Here is a 13834-nt window from a genome sequence, read left to right on the forward strand (position 1 = left end):
GTGTTTGCCTATCGTATGTAATCATTGCACAGCCATTAGATGAGCATACAACTAAAAGGATTAAAAAAAATACAATGCCAAGGCCCATAAAGAGCGTAGAGAGGGTAAAAAGCAGCGAAGCAGATGTAGCCGAGGACGGCAAGCCACGTACATCGGCACCATCTTTGTCGCATACATATGTTTTGACAACATATGTAGGTGCTTTCAGATATACTTGTTAATTTTTCAACAAATAGTAAATTGACTAATGTTTAAAGTGCTTTATACTACAATTCTCATTCACCCATTCACACACATATTAATGCAAGCACTTTTTTTCTATGCCCAAGTGCTTTGTATCTAATATTCACACACATCTGCACTCCAGTGATCACATCAGGAGAAACTTGGGGAATCAATATCTTGACCACAGATACCTGGTCTGTCTCCTGTGCCACAGATACCCCAAAAACTTCTACATAGACATCAGTCTATATCACAACATGCAGTGCAGATTAACTCTTTAGTCTGATCATTACTGAAGTGACTGAACTGATTCTAGCACTCCCTGGTTTACGTTATTGTGGAAAAAACAAGACCTTTCAGCTATGGCCTATTACCAGTGTAATCCAAAGTGTAAAGTGTAATCACTTTCCTGACTTTATATATTTCAAAATATTAAATTGAGGAAGGTTTGAGCACAAATCAGCAAATAAATGTTAATTGCACGATAGGACGCATGCTGTGATGAACCACCAAGAGGGCAGACATTTCTCATCAAGGATGCATGACCACCAGAGCCAGAAACAACAAATTACCTTCCTTGTTTTCTGAGATGTACAGAGCAGCCTGTGGGGTTAGCCCGACCGTCATCTCAGCCCTACTCCTACACTGATTGGGGGTCATTATCCCAGGGAGAACAGTCTTATTTTAGGACCATGGGTAATTTGCCAATTCATGGAGATTTTTGTCAAACAACGTTTCATTTATAGAATGAGCATTTTATCACAGAAGTGCAGCTGCTTCAGAATTACTGCTATTTAGTGTTCAGTGGTGATGTCTGGAGCATTTCTTTTCTTTCAGTAATGTGACAAAAGAAAGTGGAAAAAAATAGAAATGATAATAATCATAGCATGCTGTTTTGCTGTATCAAAACACAGTGTTAGTGACTAGAGGACAATGACCAGCCATGCAGAATTGAAAAGCAGAAATTTAGAAATCTTCTTGCCCAAGACATTATTGTTTTAAGCCTTATTTTTTGCATGCAAATTAATCTCTCAAGAGAAAAGTTCACTTTATTTCTCTTTATTTTTAGTTTATTTATTTCATTTGTTTTCTTATTTATTTATTTTTTCTTTATTTTTATGAGGTTTTGAGGTTCTGGTTTTCATATAAAGCCCAGATGCCTTGTTAAGTGCATGTATGCTGGACATTTATATGCAGTTGACATCTATATATCCATTTCTTTGCTTGTTTGTTTGTTTGTTTTTGTTTGTTTTTGTCTGCTGCAAATCAATGAAGCAGTTTAGCCATTTGACAGCCTCCATAGTTTAACATCTACAGTACATTGTTCTTCCACCCATATGACATTTAATCGTGCACTCCTCAGCACATCCTTGACAGTTTGGTTTTCCCTTTTCTTGGCATCCTTTTGATGACAGCACTTTACTCTCCAGGGACACTCTGCAAATAGCTAATGGCTTTGTGTCTCAAGCCCTCTAACCTTTAAGCACACAAATCTCTAAGCCTTAGACGACAATACAGTGATCCCTGCAAACCTCTGTCTGTCCACTTCTTCCAACGCACAAAGACCTGTTAGCATTTTTTTGCTTAGTGTGGCAACTACAACATGTAAGGCTTTTTTTTCCAGTCTGTTACAATGTTTTGAAAGATGCAACAATCTTCAGTCTAGAATGTAGAGAGTAAAGCAAAAATGTGAAAACCAAACAATTATAGCAGGAAAAATGTGGAATGTCAATGTGGATGTGCAATTGTTGAACGAACACAAGAGGCTGGGTCCACGGTGAGTCAATAACCACAGATTCCATAAAAATGTTGAAATTTACTGCAGAAATTACCCAGTTTTCAGTCTGGTACAAAAATGGTTTCGGCATCTATCTGCCTCTGCTTTACAATGAAGAAGGATGTTTTCCACTGTGGCAATGTTCCAAATGAATTGTCAAAAGGTACATTTTATTATATCTTATTAGCATTTGTATGAAATAACGTTATATTACAAGCATGCTGTTCCCTATGTACTAGCCTATCTCTTTTGATATGTCCATGTTGTGAAGAGAGCAGTTGAAGTTTCTCACAATAAATCATGTGCATGCTGTGCAGAAATGTCATACTGGATGTGATACAACCACCAGTTGCTAAGGGAAAAAAACATGTATTCCTCTTCTAGTGGTTACTGGAGGTTGCTGGTTCTCATTGGGTGAAACTTGATGCAAAGAAGTTGCTGTAGCAAAAGCCTTCTAGTGAGTGTTTTGGTTGATAGCAGATTCCCAATGTTGCCCGTAGATTTTTATGTAAATAATTGATAACTACTAGCCCAGCAGTAGGACAACTTGAAAAGTGCACTGCAATCCAAAAATTGAGAAAAAGTTGTGTCTTGGTGCTACAGCCAAAATATTTTACAAGACAGTTTTTATTATGAAGGCAAATGGTCTCCATTTGTGGTTTGTACTGTGCTTTTCCATTTCACTAAAGCAAGAAGAGTAGCTGACCAGTGTATTCACTGCAAACTAAAAATGACAACTGCAGCAACATACTAGTAACTAAACCAATCACAAGGAGGTTTTGCCAACGCGGTGGGAAATACACATTTTTTCCCTAATGACAGGTGGTTGCTGGTGAACGGAAGTGCAGGCTCACTGACTGGTCTGTAGTTTCTGTGTGACTGTGGCTTTAGCAATCATTTTCCAAGCGACTGCCATCAACCTCCAGCAGCCTTCACAACAGTGATTGTGAGATGCTAACAGACCAGTCTCTATGCCAGAGCAACTGGGACCTTATTCACTTGATCCTATATTGTCACCATGATTGTCACAAATGCAAAATGATGTACAAGTTAACACCACATAGTTTGTGGTCACATGCAAAACATCAACAAAAAAGGGGAAAGCAGTATAGTTCCAGAAGAAAAATAAGACATACACACTGTATATTTACAGTGGTGTGAATAAGTGCTTGCCCCTTTCCTGATTTCCTTTTTTTTTGTATGTTTGTCACACTTAAATGTTTCGGATCATCAAATAAATTTAAAAAAAATTAGACAAGGATAACACAAGTAAACACAAAATGCAGTTTATAAATGAAGGTGTTGGTTATTTAGGGAGAAAAAACTCCAAACCTACAAGTGTTTGCGATAACTGGAAATGAGTCTTTTACAACACTGGAGGAATTTTGGCCAACTCATATTTGCATAATTGTTGTAATTCAGCCACACTGTAGGGTTGTCGAGCACGAACCGCCTTTTTAAGGTCATGCCGCAGCATCTCATCTCAATCGAGTTCAGATCAGGACTTTGACTAAGCCACGTTTTTAGCTTTTCTTAAGCCATTAAGAAGTGGATCATTATTCTGCTGCAGAACTCAAGTGTGCTTCAGCTTATATATGATCACTTTTCCCACACAGGGCCATGTAGGTTTGGATTTTTTTTCCCCTTAATAATAAACCCCTTCATTTAGAAACTGCATTTTATGTTTACTTGTGTTATCTTTGTCTTATATGTGAATTTGTTTAAGGATCTGAAACATTTGTCACAAGTGTGACAAACATACAAAAAATATGAAATCCGGAAGGGGGCAAACACTTTTTGACACCACTGTAGATGATTATGCCTTAGACGTCCTTGAAATGGGTAGTTTTCTTTAGCATCATGCAATACACTTAGTGTAAATTTCTAATGTTGCTAAAGTACACATATTTAGATTTTTTACATAAAGCACCTTGCTTTATGTAAAAAGAAAGGCCTCTTTTACAAAAGAAATGACAAATAATATCTGCAGTTGTGCCACAATGAAAAATAACCCAATAGCAACTCCAGCTTCCTGGCTCTGTCAGTAGACAGACTGAGAGTAGAGCTATAAGAGAGAATTGAAATATATGATGGCAAGATTAAACACCCACTATTTTCTATTTGTCTGTCTTACTGTAACAGGTTTAACCAAACTTCTCAGTGTATCCTTACTGCATATACTGTAAAACTGTGAGTGAGGCTCAGGTAGTTGACATTTACCTGTCTAGGTCAAAAATCTATAGTAGCATAGTAAATCAGGCTCTCAAACTATATTAATATTTTGTATGAAACCTTTTAATGAATTAATCAGTTTTCCCATGTCAGTGAAAAAAAAACAAAAAAACAATCTTTACTTGGACTGCCATCCAAAACATTATCTGTATGATGACATGACGGTTTTCTATATCTTTAACTCTTTAACTCATATATCTATCACTCAATGCATAATACAGGAGATCACAGCTGCTGCTCAAGCAATGAACTGAACAACAATGAACAGCAGCAGCAGGTCCTACAGCTCTTCATAGAACCAACCTTAAGAGTTAATTCATGATGAACATAATTAACATGAACTAACTACTACTATCATTATTAATACTATTAGAAAATTGATAACAATATAGGTGGCATGTAGTATGATTCATTATTAGCTTGGATATCAGCTGACAGGCTGCTGTCAAATACCATGTGACTGAGAGGAACCTTAGGATTCACTGCTGGTGGTGCTGCTCATCATTATTTGTCAGATCATCCCATCTTAAAATGAAAACAGAAACCCAGTGTCACTTTAAATGAAGTCGTAGAATAAAAAAACATGACAGTGAGACTTTACAAACGCCTTCATCCCTCAGTCTTAATTTACTGCAGTCAGAAATGTACAATGCCCCAATTCTGTCACTACAATATATCACATGGAATTTGAAAGATGGTATTAGTCATTAGATTAATGTGCATTGACAGATGAAGAAAATGTGAATAATTACTGTATTACTATAGTGTAATAAAGAAAACAATACTCTTTCAGCTACTATTCAAGATACTGATACTGTAGGAGTCTTGCACACACACACACACACACACACACACACACACACACACACACACACACACACACACACACACACACACACACACAGATACACTTGTCCATAGAGAAAACTATCAAACTGTCTCCTCTTCTTCAGATTGTATCCATCTGCTGTCTCAGTGGAGCAGAAAGTGTTGGTGTATTCAGTAGTGTGAGAGAATATTGGTGTAGATGGAGTCACAGATGTCATGGTACCAAACCAGCTGTAAATTGCATTGGAGAACAAGTGTATGTGCCAGTTTTAGTTTAGTAGACGATGTCAGAATTCATTTAGATAGACAGCTCATTCTTACATTTTACAACGCAGAAATGCATGCTTATTGTGTTCATTATTTTTCACCAAAGGGACAATTCTTACAACAATACATGTTTGCGTGATATTTTAACTCCTATGTGCTGATTATTTCACAATTGGTGTGGTTAAAAATATTGAGCACCTGTCACCATTGAAATTAGTTGTTAGTTCAGGAGTAAAGAAAGAAGAAACGGGTAGGAGTTAAGGTGTCATAATTCTAGAATTTCAAACTCTATACCAATAACCAAGAAAATACTAGATACTCGCTACCATTTAAAATACCATGAAAAGAGAAGTATTCAAAATTAAGTTCAGATTTGATTCATGTTAAAAATTAATTTGATCACTTCATTACAGATCATGAAGGTAGAATATATTTTAAATCCTATTAATAAACAAAGGACATAACAAACAACAAAATACCTAACTCAGTCTGCAAGCATTATTCATCTTTTATCTAACTACAGTCCAACAGCTGCTATGTTGGCTAATGTGGCTATCGGGTAAGTTGTTAATAGATAAATGTTTGTCTGTTCGCAGCGGCGCGGTGTTGGACCGAGGAGGCAAAGACTGGACAGTTTGTACTGATATTGTTGCAAAGGAGTATCTGAGATCCAAATTAAGTTTAGTATCAACTGATATCTGAGTCGAGACATTTATAGACCTAAAACCAGAAGAGGGGGAATCGGATGTCCTGCTCCTAAAATTCACATCAATTATCTCCAGTTGGTCAACACATTAACTTGGCATCTGCTCTCTGTTACAATCAAAATTATCAGCCATGATCATGACTTACAAGAGTTTATGATATGCCTGTTGAATACATTTTCAAGGTACTTGAATTTAGTTTACAGATTATTAGATGTTTGGCTCCACTGAACACAGGCCTTTGAAGTATGCTTAAAACCTGATGCCATAGTCAGAAATGCTCACCTCACCACATTTACAAACATTTAAAAATGATTTCAAAACAATGCAGCAGATTTTTATTCTCCCTTTTTCATCTCATCTGCTGGGGTCTATCAATCAAGACTCTCCAGGTTTTCATCACAAGATGAAACCAGTGAGAAGGAGAGAAGAGATAATATACAGTGGAAGACCCCATTTAAGGCACTTAACGGCAATATTTTTGCCCGTGGTACGACAAAATGCCCGTGTAACGAAATCTGTTTGCGAAATGCGTTTCGCTGTTCCACGTGAAAGACGTATTGTTGTTGCAGTGCGCCATTTCGTGTGCTTTTCGTTTGCAATTAGCCTATCGTTCATTCATAATGGGGCCGGCATAAGGCATAAATATAAGCGAGTTTAAAAAAAATGTTAAAAAATATCATTGCACAGTGTACGTACATTAATTAACGTAAATGTAAGTTTTAGTTTTTAATGTTTAGAATTAAATTCCATAATGTTATGAACATGTACACATACGTATGTATGTATGTGTGCATGCATGCATATGCTTTCTTCAGCCTCCACCAAGAACTTCGTCTTCAGCCAGCATCGCCTCACTCAAAAGACGATGGAAAATGTGCTTCGACTGACAAAAATTTTGACTTACGAAAGACCCTCTGGAACAAATTAATTTCATAAGTCGGGGTTCCGCTGTACTTTAAGATTAACCAGCAGACAATTGCCAGATCTGTTCAACATGCTGCACCCACCATTGAGTCATGAAACAGGCTACTAAAACATATGGAGTAAACTCATTAGAATGTGCAGAACCAGAGCAGTGCATCTTACTAATAAATCTATCTTGACTGCTATTCAGTTGATTAGCTTAGTAGGTGTACTGCTGGGGACCCTACTGAGTGCAGATGAGTTTGGGGTCATTTGGAAGAGCTGTGGTCTCTGTTTTGTGTCCTCTTCCCAGCATTACACCCCAAACGATACACTTGTGTGGTCTGAAGCAGACAGATGGATGGGTGCACTTTATGTTGAGTATAGTTTCAACCTAATTTTTCTCTTCTTCCTGTGAATGGCCTCTGCAAAATGCCATGAATAGCAAAGCATTGGAAATACTTCCAGGAAAAAACAATCCAGACACAATACTTTTGTCTTACATGTACTGAGTGAAAATATGTGGTTTACTTTTTTGCTGAAAGAAAGTGGAGGACATTTTAAGGGCAAATATTATTTTGTTAACGATAGCTCAGACTAGGTAAAATACTTAATAGTTAGTATTAGTGAGATATTAGTGCTCAAGTCTTACAAAAAAGAGAAGACTGCTCCAGATAATATCTAATCCCCTTGTATTTTAGATGTAGGTGTAATTCTATGGTTGACCTTCCTTGGAACACATAAAGGCTGCAAAATTACAGTGATTTAAAAGAAGAAGTATATATAAAAAGAAACTTTAAAGAAGAGAGAGAAGGCTGTGGAAGATTTTATTATATCTAAGGGCGTTTGGCTTCAATAATGTATATAAGAATGAGTTCAGATTGCTGACATTCAACAATTTTCTTACTCTGACGCCCAGTGTGGTGGTTTTGTCATTACAGACATTTTTAGCCCACTGCACACAGAAAATGACAGAAAGTGTATTCATTTCACAGTCCAGGCTCCAAATTTCCCCTTTTCCCTCTCTGAGGTGAGAGAGAGAGAGCCATTATACTGACTGAGGCATTTTTATCAAAAAATATTGGAGCCACCAATAACCTTTCTCTGGTGTATATTCTGAGCATACCATCTATGTGACCTAGTCACATAAATGTGCGCAATCAAACCATAATCATGGCTCAATACCGATTTGTAGGGAAAGAAAATACTAAACTTACAAGAAATATATTTTGGACTTACGCAAATGATCAGTTTTTTACATATCCTGACAGAGAAAAGATGTACAATTCTCCAACATGAATTTGCAACTCTGCTTTAATATAGTGCTGTCAAATTTAATGTGTTAACGCAAATTAATCAGCCATCACGGTCGACACAATTGAAACATTTTATGCAATTAACCCATCTGGAGTGCAGAATGACTCAAAATCCCTGAAATGTTTCTGTCAACGCATTTCGGGCAGTTTGTCCAAGTAGAGTTACCTTCGCACATGCGCAAATGGGCAGTTGAGCTGGTAGTGCCGGGCAGCTGAACCAATCAACTCAACATGGGAGATGATAAACGCACATTGGCCTTCTCGATGGGAAATTTTAGTATTAAAAAAATAACAAGAGGGAACAGTCAACTGACATACTGTAGAGTGTTACGGTGTGTTCACACCGAACGCGATGGACGCGAATAAAACGCCCCAAACGCCCCTAATTTGACGCGTGTACATTCGCGTCTCAACGCGTGTCCAAGAAAAATCCATCGCGCGTCAAAATATGATATTTTGACGCGCGTGAACCGGAAATGTGGGAGGAATGTGGGAGGGAGTTGTGCCAGACCGGTATCTTTGCAAGATGGCAGCTATCGAGCTAGCGCTTGAAGAGAGAGTCTCCCTTCTCTATGTACTGTGGAGAGCAGAGTAGCGGCGTAAAAGACGTCCTCGCCGTACCTGGGTCCATCAGGTCCTCCAGAGGCATGAGCAGTTTGGTGAGTTTCACCACTTGCTCCAGGAGCTGCGCCTGGATGACGGCCGATTCCAGCGCTATCACCGTCGGCCAGTTTGAGGACCTGCTTTCCCTCGTCGGTCCCAGCATCGCCCGCCTAGACACCAACTACAGACGCTCAATCCCACCTGCAGAGCGCCTGTCCGTCTGCCTGAGGTTAGTAAAACTATTTAATACGGTAGTCCTTTATTGATACCTGTGCTAATATGCTAATCCATCCAGTTATACACTGCTAACATGGATGTGCTATGCTAACAGTGAATGCTGTCGGTGTTTACTGAAAGCAAACTGTGGTACAGAGACGACTCTTTATAATATTTCTAGTGATACTCAGAAGGTCTCATCAAGTCCCGATTTAATTCGATTTATGCTGTTATCAGTGTTTGAATGATAGCATGGCTGTGGTGTCACATCAATGTATGCGCTCGGTGTTTGCTGATATCAAACTGTAGCATTAGGACCACTGAGTTAACCTTTGTAGTGATACTCACTCCTTTTTATTTAGACCTGGTTTAATTCTGGGATAGTTGAATATTTGTATATAATCCCTGCAGCTGTCAGACTCTATAGCAGGGGTCACAGCCTTTATTAAAACAGAGTTAGATAAAACTGTGAACAGTTTGGTTCATCTCTAGTTACATGGTTCTATCTTGATAAGCTGTCTTATCACAGATTAATTTTTCAAAAATATTAATGATTTAAGCAAGGAAAGGGCTACATGTCAACACACAACTCTTTATTTCTATTAATGTCTTACTTCATTCCTACCTGATTGACATGTTTAGGAATTATGAGTGATTGGCTCACTGTAGTTGTGAAAGTTGCTACCAATCAAATTATGATATGTTAAAGTTAAAACAAAACACAACTGTTTTAGATATTATCTAATATACATTTTGTAATTATCCTTATAATTACAAAAGGTTTTATGTAAGATTCATGTTTTGTGATTTATATCTGACATCACAAAAGTATTTTGGAATTTGAATAATGTATTTTGTAACTGCAGTACACATAATACTGATTTTGAACAATTTTGTCCAGGTTCCTTGTCACCGGGGACTCCTTCAGGACCATCGCGTTCAGTTTCAGAGTCGGTGTGTCCACGGTGAGCCAGATCACCCCCCAGGCAGCGACGTCCATCTGGGACTGTCTAGTGGACGACTTCATGGCTGTGCCTTCACCTGGAGACTGGCGGTCCATCACAGAGGGATTCCAGGAGCGCTGGAACTTTCCTCTGTGCTGTGCAGCTCTGGATGGGAAGCACATCCAAACAAAGGCACCCCATATATCATATAGGAGACACACACATTGATATACACTAAATATTCATTTCATTTCTTTTTTGTGGTGCCCAAATTGATGCACCTGCTTGATTTTGTTTAAACAATTATTGCACACTTTCTGTAAATCCAGTAAACTTCTTTTCACTTCTCAAATATCACTGTGTGTCTCCTGTATGATATTTAACTGACATTTTTTATTGTAACAACCAACAATTTATACAGGAAAATAATGTCTATTAACAAGGTTGCCCAAACTTCTGCATCCCACTGTATCAGTATATTTTGTCATTAGTATAATATGAAATAAATTCTACATGTGTCAAGTCGTGTGCCAACATTTGCTGTGTAGTAGAACTGAGACATTAGTCATTATAAACATTTATTTGAAATAATATTAAAAGTCTCAAACAGAAAAACATTAAACATAAATATATAAAATATAAGTATTTACAGAGAGACAGGAATAAAAAGGACCAGCTGCTCTCCAGAGCAGGAACAAGGCTGAGGAGGAAATGCTCCATTGGAGACTGGTGTGGCCTCTTCAGGGACTCCAGGATGGCCAGCTCCACCGCCGATGGACCGTCCTGGGACCCGTCCCTCATCTGCCTCGGAGCCGTCCTCCTCTGTGGGCCTGTAAAACAGCACAAAACACAAAGAAATGAGAAGGCTGCTACTAGATTTTAATTTCAACATTGAAAAAAAAAAAAAACAATAACAGGATATAATCAGATTGGTTGTAGATATTTAGTAAAGGTGATCACAAGGGAATCCCACCGACTAAAAAGGTATCAGTGCTTGCTGTACATATCTGTGGGTTCAGCAGCAGGAGCTCAGGGACTGGGGATGCTCTGCTGCAGAATCAGTTGGTTCTATCAATACAGTATTAAATGTTAACAGGTTGGATATAATAATCGTAGAGTAGACAGTGGTCCCTCATTTATTGCAGGGGTTCTCAGAATAACTAGCCCCTGGTCACAGTTCTCACAATTGATTCTCAAAGTGCAAACCTTTGTAGATTGCAAAACGTAAAAGTATTATTATGCGCGGTTTGTCTTCATCTGCCCGCCACTTTCGTGCGCCTTTTTCCCTCACGGTGCAGGTGTCTATTTCCGAATGAGGCTCATAGTTATGGGTGTTTTTGTGCTGTTTTTTCTATTGGACGCGATGGTTATCAAAACCAAACGTGATAAATTTGGCAAGCGCAGGAGATTTGTCAATCAGGCTGCAGAATGCAATGCTGTACTGTGCAATAAAAAATCAGCGAAAAAGCAAAGCAGTGACGGATGAACAGCGGGACCACTGTGTGCTGTTTATTAATAAACAATAAAATATATTCCTAAATGACAACATGCATAAAAGCAGAACGGTATTTGTACGTCAGTGGGAAAATAGCGGTGGCTTGCTAGCTTTTGTGCTGCTTCCCCGGGTCAGTGAAAACTTTCAAAAGAGAAATGAATGAACTTACCAGGTTGCCCGATCTCTTCACATATCTTCCTCCAAGCTCGGTCCTTTTTATTCCTGTCTCGGTACTGAAAGCAGCTGGTGTTGTACAGCTCCGAGTTGTTTGCTACCGCATTGATTAGCCTTCCCCTCCATTGAAGTATGAAAGGCTTTGGCTGGATCTGCCCCTTTGACCTAGGTAACAGCCACGTCACCAGGCTCCTGATTGGTTGTCGCGGCGCGATTTGACGCTGGAGTTCAGATTTTTCCAACTCGAGCGGTAGACGCGAAACGCGCGTATGCACAAAATGCAACACAAAAACTCACGCGCGTGGTTTTATTCGCGCGTCAAACGCGCCAGACGCGCTACACTGACGCGCGTTTCACGCGTTTTGGCGTTTTCGCGACGCAAATCTGCTTCCGAATTTTCGCGGGACCCGCAATCGCGCGTCATCGCGCCTTTCCATTGACTTTACATGTAAACCTGACGCTCTATTCGCGTCCATCGCGTTCGGTGTGAACACACCGTTATGCACATTGTGCAAAGAATTTTCTTTTCACCGAAGCTCTTCCAGCTTAAAACATCACATTGACGCGAAGCATGCGTTAGCCGGGGATGCTGCTAGCACTTTGACTTACAGAAAATTGAGCGATTAATTCGTTCGTTTTTTTTTTTTTTAAATCTGTTGACAGCCCCACTTAAATACTTCCAAATAACATCCATCCATTCATCCATCCATCCATTTTCTTCAGCTTATCCAGGGCCGGGTCGCGGGCACAGCAGCCCAATCAGTGAAGCCCAGACCTCCCTCTCCCCAGCCACCTCCTCCAGCTTGTCCAGGGGAACACCAAAGCGTTCCCAGGCCAGCCGAGAAAGATCTCTCCGGGGCCTCCTCCCGGGGCAGACTTCCAAATAACATATTCAATGTAAAGATGAAGCACGTTAGGACACAGGCCTGGAGACCACTCAGCAACCACGTAGCTGTTAGGGAAAAACGTATCTTCCCCGACGAGTTAGCAAGTGGTTGTTATAGGCCGATCTACTGGTAGGGATCAGTGGTTGCCAAAGGGTCACTGATCAGTCTCTAGGCCTGTGTGACTAGTGTTTATTTTACATGTTCAGATATCATTTCATCTCCACTAGAGCAGGGCGATATGGCCAAAAATATTTATCACGATATATATTTGAAAATTTGCGATAATGATATAACTGACGATATAATTGATGCGTGACAAAATACAACTCCACAACATTACTAGCGCAAAAAGACAACCTTCCATTTATTTTCACTTAAACAAGAAGCTGGTTTTTATGTACATTAAAGCTTTATAAAAATGTAACAGTGCAAATGCAAATTCCTTGCTGAAAGTTTAACCAAAAGGCATTTCCAGTAGAAATGGGCTGACATATACTGAGCATAACCATGTATAATATCCACTGAAGTTAAAAAGAGGTGCTTTGCAACATTAAACTGCAGTGTGCAGTACGTATTTTTCGGACCATAAGGTGCACGGGATTATAAGGCACATTAAGCGAAACAAAGCAGTCAGATAAATCAAACTTTATTAAACTCATTCTTCTTGCTTCCTCCACTTCTGTACCATTGATTCATTAATGTTGAATTCTCTGGCAGCGGCTCTATTCCCATGTTGTTGCAGTATATTAATGACTAACCTCGTATTGTGGATGGATTATCTCAGTTGTTCTCCTGACTGAAGATTGGTCCTTTTACAGCATCCTGCCATGCGATTGCATTTGTCTCTAACCATGAGGAACCTTAACGTTAACTTTTATAAGTGGAAAAGTGTTAGTGTTCGTCCTCCAGCTTCACTGTTTATGTTATGCTAACATAGCTGTGTCGCTAGCGATCACGTAGCACATCATTATATACCAGCTAGCCCAACTTCAGTAACCCTACAAACGTCACTGCTGTTTAGTTTCCTGTGTTCATTTATGTTGGAAGTGATAGCAGAGCTGTACGTTTGATTTTTTTCAGAAATCTCTCAGTCAGAACATGCAATATCATGCTTAGGTAACTAGCGAGCTAACTTCCGCTAGCTTCCTGCTAGCTTCTAACTCCGTTAAATGTAATACATTTTGTTTTCATGGATGCCTGGAAGTTAAACTTCATAGTTACACCTGGTAAAGCAGCAATGCTGATCGTTTTATTAAAGAT

The 13834-nt window shown here is 39.2% G+C and overlaps 1 protein-coding gene and 1 long non-coding RNA gene across 2 annotated transcripts; one reads left to right on the plus strand and one right to left on the minus strand.

Annotated features, from left to right (window-relative positions):
* Positions 1-8586: 8586 nt before the first annotated feature.
* On the plus strand, positions 8587-10540 carry LOC146693550 (uncharacterized). The gene is made up of 2 exons (XM_085479344.1): positions 8587-9087; positions 9976-10540. The coding sequence occupies exons 1-2, from the start codon at positions 8828-8830 to the stop codon at positions 10244-10246; spliced, it is 531 nt and encodes a 176-aa protein (XP_085335470.1). The 5' UTR covers positions 8587-8827; the 3' UTR covers positions 10247-10540.
* LOC146693551 (uncharacterized) lies at positions 10288-12177 on the minus strand. The gene is made up of 2 exons (XR_014923974.1): positions 11683-12177; positions 10288-10848 (listed from the first exon to the last, which is right to left on the minus strand). It is a non-coding gene; the product is annotated as an uncharacterized LOC146693551 (long non-coding RNA).
* Between the last annotated feature and the right edge of the window lie 1657 nt (positions 12178-13834).

This window comes from Copadichromis virginalis, linkage group LG14 (genome assembly GCF_057382275.1).
Source record: "Copadichromis virginalis isolate Kocher_CV1m ecotype Utaka linkage group LG14, C_Virginalis_male_GT1.1, whole genome shotgun sequence".
In the NCBI taxonomy this organism is placed as follows: domain Eukaryota; kingdom Metazoa; phylum Chordata; class Actinopteri; order Cichliformes; family Cichlidae; genus Copadichromis; species Copadichromis virginalis.

Coding starts and splice junctions, on each gene's coding strand:
- LOC146693550 (XM_085479344.1), top strand. CDS start 8,828: ATGTACTGTGGAGAGCAGAGTAGCGGCGTAAAAGACGTCCTCGCCGTA. Junction 9,088..9,975: donor CGCCTGTCCGTCTGCCTGAG/GTTAGTAAAACT, acceptor AATTTTGTCCAG/GTTCCTTGTCACCGGGGACT.